The sequence below is a fragment of the Mytilus californianus genome, unplaced genomic scaffold (assembly GCF_021869535.1).
Source record: "Mytilus californianus isolate M0D057914Y unplaced genomic scaffold, xbMytCali1.0.p SCAF_1, whole genome shotgun sequence".
Taxonomy (NCBI): domain Eukaryota; kingdom Metazoa; phylum Mollusca; class Bivalvia; order Mytilida; family Mytilidae; genus Mytilus; species Mytilus californianus.
Window position 1 is genome coordinate 1,603,619 of NW_026262581.1, and position 20,617 is coordinate 1,624,235.

A 20,617-nucleotide genomic window follows, 5' to 3' on the forward strand; every position below is an offset into this window, starting at 1 on the left:
AACTGAATAGTGTATAATTTTATGTACGTTGTGGTTAATTTTTGTTTCCATTTTTGAAAGCGTTAGTTTTATTATTTGTGATATCTAATGTAGTCAATTCTGATACCGTATAAAATACTTATCAATAATAGCATCTGCATGATACTAACGTTTGCTACTGTATGAATTTTGTTGATTACATTTAAGAACCTAAGTTATACCAACCGGTAAAAATCATAAAAAGAAAAAACAGGTACAAATGAATTTGAAGCCAATGTAACATTTTCATGAGAACGAAGTTATCGTGTGTACCCTCAGCTGAAAAAAAAAAATCAGTTTTCGTGTCAGAAGGTGTTCAATCTCGAAATTTTTGAAGAACAGAAAACATGGAAATGTAAACTGCCAGCAAAAAGGACAGAAAGTTGCTTGAAAAAAGTTTTATAGAGCTCTATCTTGTTTGGTATTTTCTCAACAATTACTTGACAAAAGCATAATGAATACTGTAGATATATCAAAGAAATGACAATTAACAATTAACATGATTAACAAATGATCAGAGGGATAATTTATTGTTTTTATCATGATAAGAACAACAACCTTCTTCACTTTTTACAAAATGTATGCCCCCGCCGTCACAGAGGGGGCATTAAGTTTTACCCTTGTCCATCTGTACATACGTTTGTCTGTCAGTACGTACGTCCCAAAGTTGGTTTCCGTTCTCTAACTTTAGTTTGCCTCAACCAAATGTTATGAAACTTATACACAATGCTTATTACCACTAAATACAGATCAAATTTCAATTTTGATGGTGTCACTTTTACCGTTCTAGAGTTATGCTCCTTTACAAATGGAAAAAATTGCTAAATTTTTCGTTTCCGTTCTCTAAAGTTTGCCTCAACCAAATGTTATGAAACTTACACACAATGCTTATTACCACAATATACAGATCCAGTTTGAATTTTTGGTGCAGTCACTTTTACTCAGGCCATAATCTTGCCGGCTAAATGACGATTTAAGTCGCCAAAGAATTTTGAAAATCGCTAAATCTCGCCGGCCAACTGACTTCATAGTGAAGTCAAATCGCTATCAAAACCGGTAAAAGGGAGACTACTTGCGATTTACAAGTCGCACAGGTGAAAAAAAAATGGCGACCTTCAAGGAAAATCAAGATTTTCGAAACGACCCAGGACTATTACTGTCGACGATTAAATTAAATAAATACAACGGCGACTTTGAACATCCTCGGATATAAGATTCAAAACTATTCAAACGGAAAACTGATTGTCTGTTTAAGTTATCATTTTACAATGATTTTCATCTGAGGATGTTGAGTAATCACTCAGCTGATTTGTTTTATTTTCATTTATTACGAGTCGATCAATTGTACTATTCGGTAGGTTAAGGATGGGAATTAACGGAAGATTTATTACATTGTATATTCATTAAATAAAAATTGAAATATAAAAGGTAGAAAGAAATGTGATTGCAAACGTACGACTCTACCAGCTTGTGATCAGCAGTGGATTTTTTATTTCACGACCATTTCGTTGATATGGAAGATATCTTTAAAATATGATAGAAATTAGCTCTTTATAGGTTAATTAATATGCGATTGGGAGATATCTTCATATATAGGCTTACAATCTTTAACGAGAATCTCAATTTACAACTAACATGATGTCGTGGACATTCAGTAATGTTTTACAAAATAATGACAAGTGGTGACATAGGTATGCTGTTTCCGGCGTTGGCGGCAACGGCGGCGGTCTGCGTCAAGACAAGACATATCTCTGTGTTAACAGAGTATATATTAAAGTGATGTTAAGTTTATTTTACGATTTTGACATAAGCTGAGAGGTTACTTTCCTTTTAAAATCTTTTACTTGATACTATTGGAAATTGCACTTAACAGCTGATCATTACATGTCTCTTTTCAATTTTTTTGTCTCGCCTTTGACAAAAATCACGGAAGGCAAGACATAGGTGTTGCTTTTCCTCTGGTGAGGTCAACAGTTGTTTAGTTTTCTGTTTAATTCATATCGATAGGAACTACTTGTAATAGATCAATGATAATTTTCTATAAAGTTGCATAGCTACAGTCATCCTGCTGAACCACAGGCCCAGCAGCCCAGGCTTGTAAAATCCCTTTCGGGCCTGTAAAAAGCTACAGGCCAACAGAATCGACCTAAAATTTTCCAAAAATTAAGCTCCTGGCCTGCAGAACTAAAAGTTTATCGTGAAGACTGTAGCTAACAGTGCATATCAATTTGCATTACTATCAGTTTGATGACTATTTGAGGCCCTTCCCCCTAGGCCAGTGATTTTAAGTTTATTAGCAATTTTCAATGTTAAGTTTTCTGGTTAAGTCAGTTTGATAGGAATTACTTGTGAAAGATCAACGATATTTTCTATAAAGTTGTATTACTATCATTACATATCAGTTTGACGACTGTTTCCAGGCCCTGTCGCCGTATGTCCAGTGATTTTTAATAAATTACCAATTTTCAATGTTAAGTTTTCTGCTTAAATAGTTTGATAGGAACAACTTATGATAGGCAATGATATTTTATATAAAGTTGCATTACTATCAGTACATCTCAGTTTGTCAACCATTTCAAGGCCCTGCCCCTAGTTCATGGTCCAGCGGCTTTGAATTAATTAGCAATGTTGCTGTTCATTAAAATATCTTTTTCTGAATTTTCTGCCAACAGGCGAGGCATATCTCTGTGTCAACAGTGTATTATATTTATTTCTAAGGGAATCAGAGTTATATAATAATATTGTAAAATTGTAAACTCACACCAACGTCAACTCGTACCACAAATAGCAACTTTGTACCATTGTCAAAATGTACCACAGTAAAAACTCTAACCAGCACAAACTCATACCAACTTATTTAAATACATCCAAATTGACCTGATCTTTTTATATCACTGATAATACCACTTGGCATCCGCCGTCTGTCATCCCTCATCATCCTTTTAACTTTTAAAAAAATCTATGAAAATACTAGGCCAAATTTAACTAAACTTGGCCACAATCAGCATTGTGTTATCTAGTTTAAAAAATGTGTCTTATGTAAAAATAAGGAGATGTGGTATGATTGCCAATGCAATAAGACAACAATCCACCAAAGTTCAAATGAAGTGGATGTAAGCAATTATAGGCAACCGTACGGCCTTCAACAATTTGAAAAACCCATACCGTATTGTCGGCTATAAAAGGCCCTGACATGAAAAATATGAAACAATTCAATTGAGAAAACTAACGGCCTTATTTATAACAAAACAATTTAGGGAGCAACCATTTAACTTCAAGGGAGGGTTACGGTTTTTTGTCTGAGTCAGAAATTTTTTTCGACGCTATCAATCAAAATATATTTTTTCAAAATTGAATACTATATGAAGGTATGGGGAAAATCTGGATTCAGAATATTTTTTGGATCATCTGCTTGATCACAATATTTTTTTTCATCAAATTGGGAATCAGAATATTTTTTTAGGAAAAAACCATAACCCCCCACCCTGAAGTTAAATGGTCGTTCCCTTATGAAAAACAAGTATGACAGACATGAACCAACAACAACCAATGAACTACAGGCTCCTGACTTGGGACAGGCACATAAAGAATGTGGCGGTGTTAAACATGTTCACTCCTCCCCCTAACCTGGGACAGTGGTGTAACAGCATGAACAGTACAACATAAGAACAAACTATAAAAATCAGTTGAAAAAGGCTTAACTCATCAGATGGATAAACATAGAAATACATCTAACAAAAACACAGAGTGGACGTGGACGGGTACTTATACATCCCCACAACAAAAAGACACTAAGTACAGATCTGAGAGTACTCGCAGTTACTGACAGCTAGTTCAAAGCCAATAACAACTAATAAAAAAAAACATGTATCTAAGACTAAAATATCAATCAGTAAACATCCAACATCCAATGGATTTAGTGTAAAGATGTCATTAATAGTCAGATCTGGCAACCAACATGGCTGACATTGATTAAAATATAACATGGGTAAAATGCAAGTTTTTCTGTTATCTTGAAAACTGCTATTAATAAAGAAAATCTGACATAGGCAACAAAGTTCAAAATATTGAGATCTACCTATTGTTTATTTACATCAAAACTTCTATCTTTTAGGAGTTATTGCCTTTAAATGGCTAATTTTACCATTATTTTCCATTTTTGACTATTATTTTTTAGATTATTGTAGATAGAGAGAAACTTTGAATAGCAGAAATGACCAGCAAGACAAGATCTAAAAATAAGTGTTATGCCATAACACTTATTTGTAGTAGTAGATCTTATCTTGCTGACTGCTATTCAAAGTTTCTCTCTATCTACAATAATTTTCTAAAATAATAGTCAAAAATGATAATATTGGTAAGATTAATGCAGGTCGAAATTGTCAGACAACTCCTTATTGGAGTTGTTGCTTTTTAAGGATGTTTGCTCCTCTGTTTAAAAATAACAAGATTAGTAGATTAGTTACTGTAAAAGAATGTTATAAATTGATAGTTTATAAATAACAGAACTTAGGAAGTACCATAAAACACAGATCAAGTTTGAATTTTGATGGTGTCACTTTAACCGTTCTAGAGTTATGCCACTTTATAAATGGAAAAATTGCAAAATTTTTATTTTCTTCTAAATATCAAATTCAAGTAATTTTTAAAATTGGAGTTATCTTCCTTTGTCCATGATTATAGTTGAATCAACTACAATCAATGCTTTATACAATGCAATGTTTAATTTTGACTTCCACTGATAAAGCACAGATCAAGTTGAATTTGGGTAGTGTCACTTTAACCATTATTGAGTTATGCCATTTTATAAATCGAAAGATTGCAAAATTTTTAGTTTCAATTCCGTAACTTAAGTTTGCCCCAACCAAACATTATGAAACCTATACACAATATTTATTACCACAATTCTAAGATCAAGTACTAATTTTTTGTTTCCGTTTTCTAACTTTAGTTTGCCTCAACCAAATGTTATGAAACTTATACACAATGCTTATTACTACATAATACAGATTAAGTACGAAATTTGGTGGCGACACTTTTACCTTTCTTGAGTTATGTCCCTTTATAAACATAAAAATTGCTGAATTTTTCGTTTCCGTTCCCTTACTTTAGTTTGTCTCAACCAAATGTTATAAAACTTATACACAACCGTTCTAGAGTTATGCGTGTTTACAAATAGAAAAATTACTGAATTTTTAGTTTCTGTTCTTTACTTAAGTTAGCCTCAACCAAGTGTTATGAGACTTACACACAATGCTTATTACCACAAAATTTTTGGGTAGCGTCACTTTTACCGTTCTTCAATTATGTCCCTTTATAACTTTATATGATATGCAAGAGGGGGCATCATCTGTGTCCCATGGACACATTCTCCATTTATTTAAATAATGAAATCCCCATTACAAGTAGAACAGCTCCTTGATTGACCCCCTCATACAGCATGTGTCAAATGTATGTCTTTTTGATTTTCTTCGCACATAAAACTTCTTACATACCCCGGTAATGAAATTTTTTTACCTTTTAAAATTTTGTACATGCCCTGAGAACACTAAGAGAACCAGATATCAAGTTTTCTGCATATAGTTATTAAATTTCACCTGTCCATTTTAAAAGACACAATGAAAATAGGAATTAATTATAACTATGCTTCCTGTCACTTTTCTATTAAAAAAGAAAGAAATCAACTTGTGTATCAAATATAGATTACATAGGTAAACAAGCTGCCTAATTTTATTTTGAAGTCACACATCATTAACAATTAATACTTCTGTGATTCGAGAGATCTTTTGGAGGAATTTGGAAGTAGAATCTGTGATTGGCAGTTTGACATTGCTTAACAATATAATTGGCGAATACCAATCTTGAATATCTATTTGCGTGGTTGGTACTGTATGTCTGTCTGGCAGAGTTAATTTGGCTGTGACCTCATTTTCATGATTCATTGGTCAACTTGGCAGTAAAGAAGTGAAAAAGGTTGAAAAAGGAATTAAAACTAAAAGAAATGATGTCAGTCTCGGTTATCCAAAATGAAGAACAAATGATATTTAATTACAGTTTTGAGATTTGGTATATTTGCCAATGAGACTATTCACACAAGTTACTGAACTTTTGCTTGTGCTGCATATACATTGTAAATAAGTTTTGATGGAATAGATCTACCCAATTAAGACATATGTTTAACCAAGTCACATGTATATCCTTTTTATACGACCGCAAAAATTTTGCGGTCGTATATTGGTATGACGTTGGCGTCGTCGTCGTCGTCGTCCGAAGACACATTAGTTTTCGCACTATAACTTTAGTTTAAGTGAATGGATCTCTATGAAATTTTACCATAAGGTTCAATACCACAAAAGAAAGGTTGGGATTGATTTTGGGGGTTATGGTATCAACAGTTAAGGAAAAAGGGGCCAAAAATAAGCATTTTTGTAACTTCCAGACAATAACTTGTGTGTTAGTGTATGGATCTCTCTGACATTGTACCACAAGGTTCCATATCACAAAGGGAATGCTGGGATTGATTTTAGGGGTAATTGCCTCAAAATTTAAGGAATTAGGGGCCAATAAAGGGGCAAAAAACAAGCATTTTTTCTAGTTTCATGACAATAACTTGTGTGTAAGTGTATGGATATTTCTGAAATTGTACTACAAGGTTCCATATCACAAAGGGAAAGCTGGGTATGAGTATGGGGGTAATTGCTCGAAACGTTTAGGAATTGGGGGCCAAAAAGGGTTCAAAAATAAGCATTTTTCTAGTTTCTTGACAATAACTTGTGTTCAAGTGTATGGATCTCTCTGAAATTGTACTGTAAGGTACCATACCACAAAGGGAAGGCTGGGATTGATGATGGGGGTAATTGCCTCAATATTTTAGGAATTAGGGGCCAAAAAGGGGCAAAAAACAAGCATTTTTCTAGTTTCAGGACAATAACTTGTGTGTAAGTATATGGATCTTTCTGAAATTGTACTACAAGGTTCCATATCACAAATGGAAAGCTGGGTATGAGTTTGGGGGTAATTGCCCTAAACGTTTAGGAATTTGGGGCAAAAAAAGGGGCAAAAAAACACATTTTTCTAGTTTCCAGACAATAACTTGTGTTCAAGTGTATGGATCTCTCTGAAATTGTACTGTAAGGTACCATACCACAAAGGGAAGGCTGGGATTGATGATGGGGGTAATTGCCTCAATATTTTAGGAATTAGGGGCTAAAAAGGGGCAAAAAACAAGCATTTTTCTAGTTTCAGGACAATAACTTGTGTGTAAGTATATGGATCTTTCTGAAATTGTACTACAAGGTTCCATATCACAAATGGAAAGCTGGGTATGAGTTTGGGGGTAATTGCCCTAAACGTTTAGGAATTTGGGGCAAAAAAGGGGCAAAAAACACATTTTTCTAGTTTCCAGACAATAACTTGTGTTCAAGTTTATGGATCTCTCTGAAATTGTACTGCAAGGTACCATACCACAAAGGGAAGGCTGGGATTGAGTTTGGGGGTGATGAATCATAAGGGGGTTAAAAAATTTGGGGGGGGGGATTTTTTTTTTCCTTTTTCTCTTTTTTTCCTTTTTGTTTTCTTTCAAAATTTTCCATTTTAAGTTGGTTATTTCTGATTTATATTTAAAAGCAAATAATAATGATATGGTAGAAGATACACACCAAACAGGATGTGTAAATTATTATATAATAAGTATTGTGCAATAGCAAGAAATTTTTAATTGCACAGTATTGCACAATAGCAAGAAATCTTCAATTGCACAGTATTGCACAATAGCAAGAAATCTTCAATTGCACAGTATTGCGCAATAGCAAGAAATATCCAATAGCACAATATTGCGCAATAGCAAGAAATTGTCAATTGTACAGTATTGCGCAATAGCAAGAAATATTCAATTGCACAGTATTGTGCAAAAGAAGATACTTCGTATAAATTGCTTATTTCTTGACCAATATCAATGGGGTTTTATTCTTGAATTCTTGGGGTTCTTTAATATGCTGAATCTAACCGTGTATTAAGTTTTTGGATTTTGGGCCCCGTTTTTAAATTGGTCCACATTGAGGTCCAAAGGGTCCAAAATTAAACTTAGATTGATTTTAACAAAAATTGAATTCTTAGGGTTCTTTTATATGCTGAATCGAAACATGTATTTAGATTTTTGATTATGGGCCCAGTTTTCAAGTTGGTCCAAATCGGGGTCAAAATTAAACTTTGTTTGATTTCAACAAAAATTGAATATATGGGGTTCTTTTATATGCTGAATCTAAATATGTATTTAGATTTTTGATTTTTGGGTCCCGTTATCATCTTTGTCCACATTGAGGTCAAAAGGGTCCAAAATTAAACTTTGTTTGATTTCATCAAAAATTGAATTCTTGGGGTTCTTTGATATGCTGAATCTAACCATGTATTTAGATTTTGGATATTGGACCATAATAGGTGAATGTCCAATTTAAAATTTTTAAGTTCTTAGACCACATTCATTCTGTGTCAGAAACCTATGCTCTGACAAATATTTAATCACAATCCAAATTCAGAGCTGTATCAAGCTTGAATGTTGTGTCCATACAAAAATTGAATTCTTAGTGTTCTTTGATATGCTGAATCTAAACATGTATTTAGATTTTTGATTATGGGCCCAGTTTTCAAGTTGCTCCAAATCAGGGTCCAATATTAAACTTTGTTTGATTTCAACAAAAATTGAATATATGGGGTTCTTTGATATGCTGAATCTAACCATGTATTTAGATTTTTGATTTTTGGGTCCCGTTATCAACTTTGTCCACATTGAGGTCAAAAGGGTCCAAAATTAAACTTTGTTTGATTTCATCAAAAATTGAATTCTTGGGGTTCTTTGATATGCTGAATCTAACCATGTATTTAGATTTTGGATATTGGACCATAATAGGTGAATGTCCAATTTAAAATTTTTAAGTTCTTAGACCACATTCATTCTGTGTCAGAAACCTATGCTCTGACAAATATTTAATCACAATCCAAATTCAGAGCTGTATCAAGCTTGAATGTTGTGTCCATACAAAAATTGAATTCTTAGTGTTCTTTGATATGCTGAATCTAAACATGTATTTAGATTTTTGATTATGGGCCCAGTTTTCAAGTTGCTCCAAATCAGGGTCCAATATTAAACTTTGTTTGATTTCAACAAATATTGAATATATGGGGTTCTTTGATATGCTGAATCTAACCATGTATTTAGATTTTTGATTTTTGGGTCCCGTTATCAACTTTGTCCACATTGAGGTCAAAAGGGTCCAAACTTAAACTTTGTTTGATTTCATCAAAAATTGAATTCTTGGGGTTCTTTGATATGCTGAATCTAACCATGTATTTAGATTTTGGACCATAATAGGTGAATGTCCAATTTAAAATTTTTAAGTTCTTAGACCACATTCATTCTGTGTCAGAAACCTATGCTCTGACAAATATTTAATCACAATCCAAATTCAGAGCTGTATCAAGCTTGAATGTTGTGTCCATACAAAAATTGAATTCTTAGTGTTCTTTGATATGCTGAATCTAAACATGTATTTAGATTTTTGATTATGGGCCCAGTTTTCAAGTTGCTCCAAATCAGGGTCCAATATTAAACTTTGTTTGATTTCAACAAAAATTGAATATATGGGGTTCTTTGATATGCTGAATCTAACCATGTATTTAGATTTTTGATTTTTGGGTCCCCTTATCAACTTTGTCCACATTGAGGTCAAAAGGGTCCAAAATTAAACTTTGTTTGATTTCATCAAAAATTGAATTCTTGGGGTTCTTTGATATGCTGAATCTAACCATGTATTTAGATTTTGGATATTGGACCATAATAGGTGAATGTCCAATTTAAAATTTTTAAGTTCTTAGACCACATTCATTCTGTGTCAGAAACCTATGCTGTGTCAAATATTTAGTCACAATCCAAATTCAGAGCTGTATCAAGCTTGAATGTTGTGTCCATACTTGCCCCAACTGTTCAGGGTTCGACCTCTGCGGTCGTATCAAGCTGCACCCTGCGGAGCATTTTATTAATATTTGGAAAGAAACCTTCTAGCAACTGCTGCTTTGAATAAAATATTTGTTAAGAAATTATTACATGTAAAAAAAACCATATTAATGTATGGATGTTTAATTGAGATTATCTGTTTAAACTATACCATACACTGCTTCCATGTCTTAGACATATTCTTGGATCAAAACATTCTTCACACAATTGTTGGCTATATGTTAATTTCCAATCTTCATATCTTCAACTTAATCTTAATAAAAAAGTTTAAATTTTAAGAATATCAGTAGCTTGTATTCAGTATTATAGATACAATGGATAAGCGTTGATTCTTGAAAAAGAAATCATGAGCCTGGAGGCTTATCCATTGTGTCACTAACTTAAACCATTGTGTTGATGTCTTTTCACAATTAAAGTCTTTTCTTAATTAGAAGGTGTTGGTAGTGAGTTTAAATAACCCTGTTATCATGTTCAACGATGCATTAATAAACATGATAAATCAAGTTCACAATTAATTGGTTAGAGGAATACAAATATAACATAACACATCTGTCTTTAAATAATTATGCAACTGAATATTATCCATAATTTACAAAATAAGACATATTCAAATTTATTTCTAAGTTTATATAATAAATACAAATGTATGTTGCTGAAATTTCTAGCAAGAACCCTAATTCTAGGCACATCACGATTTACTGGCATAGGGATTTGAGAATAAACATTTGTAAGGATATGTAGTAAAACTGAGGTAAATCATACTATATTTATAAAACAAACAAAAAAATTATGAAATTAGGCACACAAAGGAAACAATTAAATATAATTGGTGAGTCCATTTCAGCAATGGATTAGGAAGCGTTGATTCTAGCAAAATAAGAAAAACCGAAAAACTAAAGAATAGGGACAACAAAGAGAAAACAGGTATTAAACCTAAACCGACAAGTCTCTACTTCTAACTTGACTCTATAACTCATTGATCTTAACAGCTACCAACTTATACTATATCATTGTTTATTATATATAAAAATAAGAAGATGTGGTATGATTGCCAATGAGACAACTCTTCACAAGAGCCTAAATGACACAGAAATTATCAACTATAGGTAACCGTACGGCCTTCAACAATTAGTAAAAACCATACAGCATAGTCAGCTATGAAAAGCCCAGAAATAACAAATGTAAAACAATTCAGACGAGAAAAGTAACGTCCTGATTTATGTACAAAATAATGAATGAAAAAACAAATATGATATACAGCAACAAACGATAACCATTGAATTACAGGCTCCTGACTTGGTACAGGCACATATGGAATGTAGTGGGGTTAAACTAGTTTGAAGTCGCCAACCCTCCCCTAACCTGGGAAAGTGGTGTTACAGTACAACATAGGAACAAACTATAAAAATTGGTTGAAAAGGGCTTAACTTTTCAGATGGATACAAAGCAAAAATACTTCTAACAAAAATACATAGTGGACGTAGCAGGGTATTTTTATATCCCCACAACAAAAAGACACTAAGTACAGATCTGGGAGTACTCGCAGGTACTGACAGCTAGTTCAAAGCCAATAACAACTAATAAAAAAAATCATGCATGTTTATATAAAGGTACAAGCCCTGTGTGTCCGTTGTACTGATATGTATCATAATTATGTTCATTTATATTTATATATATATATATGATAGACATCAAAATTGCAACCCATTGGTAGCTGAGAGGTTTCGTAGATGTGTTGATGTCAGTCACATATAACAGATTTCAAGGAGGGGTTCGATTCCCAGTGAAGGCATATAAAAATTACAAAAATTAACGGTAAGTTTTTAAATTAATTCCATTAGTGAACAGAAATCAGTAAATTATCCAATTCAAACTTTATGAAATTAGGCACACAAAGGAAGCAATTAAATATAATTGGTGAGTCCATTTCAGCAATGGATAAGGAAGCGTTGATTCTAGAAAAAGAATAAAGGTAAATGAATAGGCTGACATTGGTTTAAGTTTGTATAATTTTGTATTTTCAGCTCTTTTTTACAATCTGTATTAACCAGATGGAAAGTGATTGGTCTGGTCGTTGGAATCATGTCAGAAAATTTGTAGAACGTGGAGGTCCATTTGCTCACCCTGATTTTGAACCTAGTACTGAGGTAAGTTTTCGTGATAAAATTGTAATTTTCAAATAATGGTAGATGTTTACACTTAGAGAACTAAATTTTCAGAGTTCTGTGATAATGACCAACCAAAATGCCTTGACTAACTTAACTTAATTGATTTATTAAATTCATTTATTTATACATTTGTTTTCCTGTTTTCCAACTTAACCATTAAGAGTTTTTGGTATAGTAGCTTCCTTGTAAACAGCAACCTTCAATCAAGAATATCATAATAGGAACTGCAAACCCATGAATATTATTTAAACTCTAAAATATACATTTATGCATTATATGCAGATCCGGCTGGAATATTGCAACATGTAAATGGAAAGTTAACAATGGGAAAAATTTAAACCATCTCTTTCGTCCATAGGCTTAGTTTTCACACACCCCTCACTGTCAATTTCTAGGTGTAAGTTGATATGGGCATTAATTTCAGTATTAATATGCATTGATTTGTTATTCAGAAAATGACACACAAATTAAGGGATTTATTAGGGCCCCGCCGAATGGCGGAAGCCCTATAGTGATCAGTCTGTCCGTCCGTCTGTCCATCCCTCTGTCCATAACAAATTGTGTCCGCTCTTATATCTAGAGAACCGTTATGATTTCAAAGTTTATACTTGACATGTATATAAACCAACACCAGAGGGTGTGTCATAATTTATGTACAACTTCCTAGGTCAAAGGTCAAGGTCAAAAACTTTGGTTTCAGTTGACAAGCCCATGTCCAATGATAAAGATACAAATTTTTTATCACACATTATTCACAGCGGGGCCCACAGAGATGGCTCTCATCTCAATGATATCTAGTTATACATGTAAATTTTACAAGATCATTTTTAAATCATGAAAATGTTTAACAGTTGCATGAAACTGTCAAACACATGTTAAGTTGAACTTTGGCATATTTCACATATGTAATTTCTCAGTTGAATTTGGGCATATTTCACATATGTCATTTCTCAGTTGAACTTGGGCATATTTCACATATGTAATTTCTCAGTTGAACTTAGTCATATTTCACATATATCATTTCTCAGTTGAACTTGGGTATATTTCACATATGTCATTTTTCAGTTGAACTTTGGCATATTTCACATATGTCATTTCTGAGTTATGCATTTTACAATGATTATATATATATACATGATATATGTAAAAATTGCACAATTTAAAATTAGTTTGAAATATAAGTTAGCCTCTCCTAAATTCAATTGACCCATTGAATTTGGGAATTTATAGCTTAATAGCTTTAACAAAACCATTTGAAACTTCATAAATATTGTCAGGGAGATTGAAACAGAAGTGAAACAATTACATGAATTTGAATTTTTTTTCATATCTTTATTCCTGTCTGAATATGCAGAGTGTGTTTCACTTAATAATACATAAAAACTGCCAAACTTGAGGTTTCAATTCTGTAACTAAAGTTGGCAAAGCAGACCATTTTAAATTTGGAAATGTTTTTAGGGGCCACTCAGTTTGATATTCAGTCTGATTTAGTGTGTCCATGTAGAAGTATTTATGAAAGGTCATTGACATACCCAGTATATATTATGTGTTGTTGCATTAATTTCCAAGTAGAGTATGAGTCTCCTATGGAAATTTTATGTGTTCTAATATCAAAATGTAATACTTTAAGATAAGTAGTGCTTAAGTAGAAATACTTGCTTTTGATGTCACTGTGACATCATAATAAGGTACTCTGACTAAAAAATAGGTATTACCAATTTTCTGCTGTTTGAATTTTAAGAAAACACTGGTCACATTCTCTAACAGAAATATTTTTTTGTGATTATTTTTATCTTTATGTTATATATCAGTTGATCACAAATCTGTTTTGGTCAGAAAAAGCCTAGAGTGCTTTACGAATAAATGTTAGATAAACTGCTCTGACATGTCTGAAAAATGTTTAAAGTAGTGATTTGACCAATAAAACACACCTTGATTTTGTGTGTGATGCTGCTGGCATGGTTAGGGCAATCATGGACCTACTCTTTTTCTTTGCACACAAGGGACTATGATGATAATCATACCTTGATTTTGTGTATTAAGCTGTTGGCTTGGTTAGGGCAAATCATGGACCTACTCTTATCTTTGCACATAAGTGACTATGATGATATTCATACCTTGATTTTGTGTATCAAGCTGTTGGCATGGTTATTGCAAAATCATGGATCTACTCTTGTCTTTGCAGATAAGGGACTATGATGATAATCATACCATGATTTTGCGTATCAAGCTGTTGGCATGGTTATTGCAAATCATGGATCTACTCTTGTCCTTTCACATAAGGGACTATGATGATAATCATACCATGATTTTGTGTGTGAAGCTGCTGGCATGGTTAGGGCAAATCATGGATCTACTCTTATCTTTGCACATAAGGGACAACGATAATAATCATACCTTGATTTTGTGTGTGAAGCTGTTGGCTTCGTTAGGGCAAATCATGGACCTACTCTTATCTTTGCACATAAGTGACTATGATGATAATCATACCTTGATTTTGTGTATTAAGCTGTTGGCTTGGTTAGGGCAAATCATGGACCTACTCTTTTCTTTGCACATAAGGGACTATGATGATAATCTTTATTTTATTCTTGAGCATATCTTTGGTTGATTTCTTTTAAAAATAAATAACTTAATTGTGAAGATTTGGTGTTATTCAGAGTTTGACAAACATGTACTGCAAAGATGCAAATTTTATCCTGGCTAACAGGTGTATTAAGATATGCTTGATATTGCTACATGTATTTGTATTTCAGGCTATAGGATTTTTACAAGATGTCTGTAAGATATTGGTCATTGGTGCTGGTGGTTTGGGATGTGAATTACTCAAAGACCTGGTAAATAACAAAAACTACACTCAGTAAGATAAATACTTCATATTATAGATTCAGAGGTCACCACACTTCAAAATTGTATGTGGTCTGAATGAATTGACAAAGGAATTGAAAAATGATCAAATGATCAAATTTTGCTGCATCTTAAAGCTTTTTATTGGTAGGATTTAAGTCAGAATGATTCACCATACTTGATAGAAACAAATAATGGAACATGGACTGAGAACTTTTCAACTTTGTTAGAATATTTATATTCCACATAAATTACACATGTATTTACAATTACATTTATACTATAAAACTATTTGAATAAAGTATACTACAAAATAGTTAAATTTTATTTATTAATACAGGTTTTTAAATTATAAACATGCATATATTTTTTTCTATTTGTAGGCCCTGATGGGATTTAGAAACCTTGATGTGATTGATATGGACACTATAGATGTTTCAAATTTAAACAGACAATTTTTGTTCAGGTATAATATCAGAAGGATAATTATATAGTATACTTTTCAAACATTACAATATTGGTGATTGAACTTTATAGCTGCCACCTAATCCTGTTTATTTGTACATTATTATAAATCAATGAGTTTAAAGCCATATAATAAAAGTGAATGAATTTAGCATCTGTTATAGTTTTTTGGAACAAAATACTTTTGCTACTAGTTTGAGTTTTGGTATTCTAAGGTTCTCATGCATTGCAAAATTTTGTCCTTTATTTTAAAAATCAGAGGACTCAGGGGTCATCACATCAGGCGAATTGAGTGACATATTTGCCCTAGGATTCCCGACATTGCTCTACAGAAACTAGAAGGAGAAGTTTATATCGCCCTCGATTTATAGTAAAATTCCCAAATATTGCCTCAAGATTTTTGAAAAACTTCTGGATCAGAATGCACATGATTCTGATATTCAACGAAATAAACATATTACTACATTAAACCATGGCTAAAATTATCCTTAATTATGACAAATTTATTGCTTGATAGTCGGGTAGCAAACTTTATTATAATTACCTGTCAACTAGGTAAAGTTTGGGGACCGACATCTGTACATATCACATGACCCAATTTATTCAAGTTGAAAATTCAGGTTTATTTTAATAATGGCAATCTATTCTATAAATAAAAATCTTTTATAAAAATCTTCTCCTCTGAAACTATTGGTCCAAATTTAACCAAACTTGGCCACAATCATCATTAAGGTATCTTGTTTACAAAATGTGTCCAATGACCCCGCCTGCAAACCAAGATGCCGACATGGCTAAAATTAGAACATAGGGGTAAAATGCAGTCTTTGGCTTATATCTCAGAAACTAAAGCATTTAGAGCAAATCTGACATGGGTAAAAATGTCCAGTAGGTTAAGATCTATCTGCCCTGAAATTTTTAGACGAATCAGACAACCCGTTGGGTTTCTGCCCCTGAATTGGTAATTTTAAGGAAATTTTGCAGTTTTTGGTTATTATCTTAAATATTATTATAGATAGAGATAAACTGTAAACAGCAATAATATTCAGCAAAGTATGATCTACAAATAAGTCAATATGACAAAAAAATTTCAATTGACCCCTTAAGGAGTTATTGCCCTTTATAGTCAATTTTTAACAATTTTTTTCTTAAATTTTTTTAATCTGTTACAAAAATCTTCTCCACTGAATTTACTGGGACAAATAGAATTAAACTTAGCCACAATTTTCAATAGGGTATCTTGATTGAAAATGTATTCGATGACCCTGTCATCCAACCAACATGGCCGCCATGGCTAAAAATAGAACATAGGGATTTACTATAGAAGTCTAAGGGGAAATTGTAAAAAAAAAACAATTTCAAATGGTCACAACTTGAAAACTACTTAAAAAAATGTTAAGGGGTCTTCAGTAACTATTTAAGTCTAGTTACTAGTGGGATGACCTGCTTTTAATTCAACTACTGGGCCAAATTAAACCATTACTAGTCGGATGACCTGCTTTTAATTTAACTACTTGGCCAAATTAAACCAAACTTTGCCTCGATCATTATTAGGGTATCTAATACTATTTATTATGTTTTAAACCTTATTTTACATGATTTCCAAAAACCACAGAAGATACAGGTGAGCAACACAGGCTCTTGAGAGCCTCTAGTTTTATTTACATTTGACTACAACTTCCTGTTATTTAGGCGGGAATATATGGGGATCTCCTTGTTGACATTGAATATGTTTACTTATAGATCTATAGACCTAAAAAAATATATTTAGAAATTCTTTTTATCTTTTTTATCTAGATCATGAAAAATGAAGAATTAGATTTTAATACAGTATTTAGTCTGTATCTAGGCCCTAAATAAAAATTTCCAGATCAGACAGGAAAAGGAGATACAAGTTAAATTAATCAATTGGAGTTATCCCTTTTCGTACTGGTTCTCTCCTCAAATGTATAGTAAAATCTTAATAACGTTTCTATATTTGTTTTTATTTTAACTTTTAAAATTTTTATTTTTGAAAGGAGGAAGGGATCCTAGGTTCTTGCTTTATTTATGTTATTAAGGACAATTGTGGCTAAATCTAAACAGATTTTGGTTAGAAAAAGGCTTCAAGATGTAGAAAAATTTAATCAATGAAATATTTTTCAATTCCTTCATTAATTCATTGAGACCTCAAAGGAAGGCAATAACACCTTAACTGTTGTCATGCAAAAGGCTCCTTAAAATAACCAAGAACCCTGAAATTCTGAAGTGTGGTGACCCTTGGAGGTTCTTTAGATTAATTTGATATTAAGAAGGAAAAATAATGTACAGATTTAAACAGAATTCACCTTGTAACTATATATCCTACAATACAAGAATACTGTTTTTACTCTTAACAGGATGTTTCTAAATAAGATTTGACAGAAAGCATGCATGATCTAGAAAATCAATACACCTGTCAAACAAGATGTTTTATGATAGCCAATGAGAATGCTTGCCATCAGAGACCAAATAATGTAGAAGTTAGCAACTAAATGTCACCATATGAGATTCAAAAATGAGCAAAACCCATATCAGTAGCAAGCTATAAAAAGCCCCCAGCATGATTAATGTAGAACAATTCAAACGAGAAAAATTACGGCCTGATTTATGTACAAAACAATAAATAAAAATCAAATATGAATACAGTATGTACACTAACAAATGTTGACCACTGAACTACAGGCTCATGACTTGGGGCAGGCACATACAGAATGTGGCAGGTTAATAAATTTTTTTATTTTTATTAAATTCTATATGCTTGTAGAACTGGTTGATCTGCGTCTGATTATAGAAGTGGTTATACATGTATAGGATTTATATTAAAATTAACCAAACATTCTGAAACCATTGACCGATGTCCAATAGGAGTTATTGCACATAAATGTCTGTTTTTGACACATTTTAGTATTTTTGCAAAAAATATAAGATTATGATTCAACAGAAACTGTTACTGTGGATTCATTTATTTTCGTGGGTATCAATTTTAGTGGATAGAGAAAAAATGACATTTTGTGGGATATGTAAATTCGTGGTTTGCTGATTCAAAAATTTAAAAAAAAATATGTTTCAGATATGTGAATTTTTGGATATCTGTTTGAATGATAAAAAATTAAAGATAGATATTCATTGAAAATGTTATGAACTGTTAAAATCCTCGCTTGGTCATTATAGGTTAAAATGTTAATTTAAAACTTCGATTGCGAGCTTGGATAAAGTCAACTAATTATTTGTTTGTTTTACAGTTTATGATTTCTTGTCAAAAGTTTTTCAAAGCCTTTTAATGTACAACTGATTGAAAGTTATTTTCTCTAATTACGACATAATAAGCAGTCATTAGAAAATGATCAAAAGTAAGAAGCATTCTTACAATGTTTGCAGCCCAAGCTCATAAAAACAAAGCATGCTACAATATCTACTCATCGCACAGTTTTGTTACATAAACTCTGGGGAACATGTAAATGGCTATTTTATTTTCTAAATTTTAAGTTTCATTTCGGAAATAATCATTTCATTTAATTTTTGTCGAGCCTTCGACTTTTGTCGAAAAAGCGAGACATAGCGATCCTACATTCCGTCGGCGTCGTCGTCGGCGGCGTCCACAAATATTCACTCTGTGGTTAAAGTTTTTGAAATTTTAATAACTTTCTTAAACTATCCTGGATTTCTACCAAACTTGGACAGAAGCTTGTTTATGATCATAAGATTATATTCAAAAGTAAATTTTGTAAAAAAAAAATTCCATTTTTTCCGTATTTTACTTGTAAGTGGACTTAGTTTTTCTGCCAGTTAACATTACATTCACTCTGTGGTTAAAGTTTTTAAAATTTCAATAACTTTCTTAAACTGTCCTAGATTTCTACCAAACTTGGAAAGAAGCTTGTTTATGATCATAAGATAGTATCCAGAAGTAAATTTTGTAAAAAAAAAAATCCATTTTTCCGTATTTTACTTATAAATGGACTTAAGTTTTTCTGCCAGGAAACATTACATTCACTCTGTGGTTAAAGTTTTTGAAATTTTAATAACTTTCTTAAACTATCCTGGATTTATACCAAACTTGGAAAGAAGCTTGTTTATGATCATAAGATAGTATCCAGAAGTAAATTTTGTAAAAAAAAAATTCCATTTTTCCGTATTTTACTTATAAATGGACTTAGTTTTTCTGCCAGTTAACATTACATTCACTCTGTGGTTAAAGTTTTTAAAATTTTAACAACTTTCTTAAACTATCCTGGATTTGTACCACACTTGGACAGAAGCTTGTTTATGATCAAAAGCTAGTATCTAGAAGGAAATTTTGATAAAATTTTGTTCCATTTTTTCTGTATTTTACTTATAAATGGACTTAGTTTTTCTTCCAGTCAACATTACATACATTCTGCAGTTTAAGTTTTTAAAACATTTATTAGATTGATAAATTATCCTGGATTTTTACCAAACTTGGACAGAAGCTACTTACAATCAAAACATAGTATAGAGGGGAATATTTTTATTAATTTTTTTCCTCATTTTTGTTGAGCCTGCGATTAACACCAAAAGTAGGCGAGACACTGGGTTCCGCGGAACCCTTACGAATTTTTGTCGAGCCTTCGACTTTTGTCGAAAAAGCGAGACATAGCGATCCTACATTCCGTCGGCGTCGTCGTCGTCGTCGTCGTTGTCGTCGGCGGCGTCCACAAATATTCACTCTGTGGTTAAAGTTTTTGAAATTTTAATAACTTTCTTAAACTATCCTGGATTTCTACCAAACTTGGACAGAAGCTTGTTTATGATCATAAGATTATATTCAAAAGTAAATTTTGTAAAAAAAAAATTCCATTTTTTCCGTATTTTACTTATAAATGGACTTAGTTTTTCTGCCAGGAAACATTACATTCACTCTGTGGTTAAAGTTTTTGAAATTTTAATAACTTTCTTAAACTATCCTGGATTTCTACCAAACTTGGAAAGAAGCTTGTTTATGATCATAAGATAGTATCTAGAGGTAAATTTAAAAAAAAAAAAAATCCATTTTTTCCGTATTTTACTTATAAATGGACTTAGTTTTTCTGCCAGTTAACATTACATTCACTCTGTGATTAAAGTTTTTAAA

The 20,617-nt window shown here is 32.2% G+C and overlaps 1 protein-coding gene across 4 annotated transcripts in view; it reads left to right on the forward strand.

Moving 5' to 3' along the window:
* Positions 1–144: 144 nt before the first annotated feature.
* LOC127729919 (NEDD8-activating enzyme E1 catalytic subunit-like) overlaps positions 145–20,617 on the forward strand; it is a 60,549-nt gene continuing 40,076 nt past the window's right edge. The window contains exons 1-5 of one of the 4 annotated variants that reach the window (XM_052237908.1): positions 156–232; positions 11,716–11,842; positions 12,052–12,174; positions 14,952–15,032; positions 15,426–15,508. In XM_052237908.1, the coding sequence (XP_052093868.1) occupies positions 12,079–12,174; positions 14,952–15,032; positions 15,426–15,508 (260 nt within the window). In that variant the 5' untranslated portion in view covers positions 156–232; positions 11,716–11,842; positions 12,052–12,078. The other 3 variants (XM_052238134.1, XM_052237983.1, XM_052238067.1) reach the window with 3 other exon arrangements.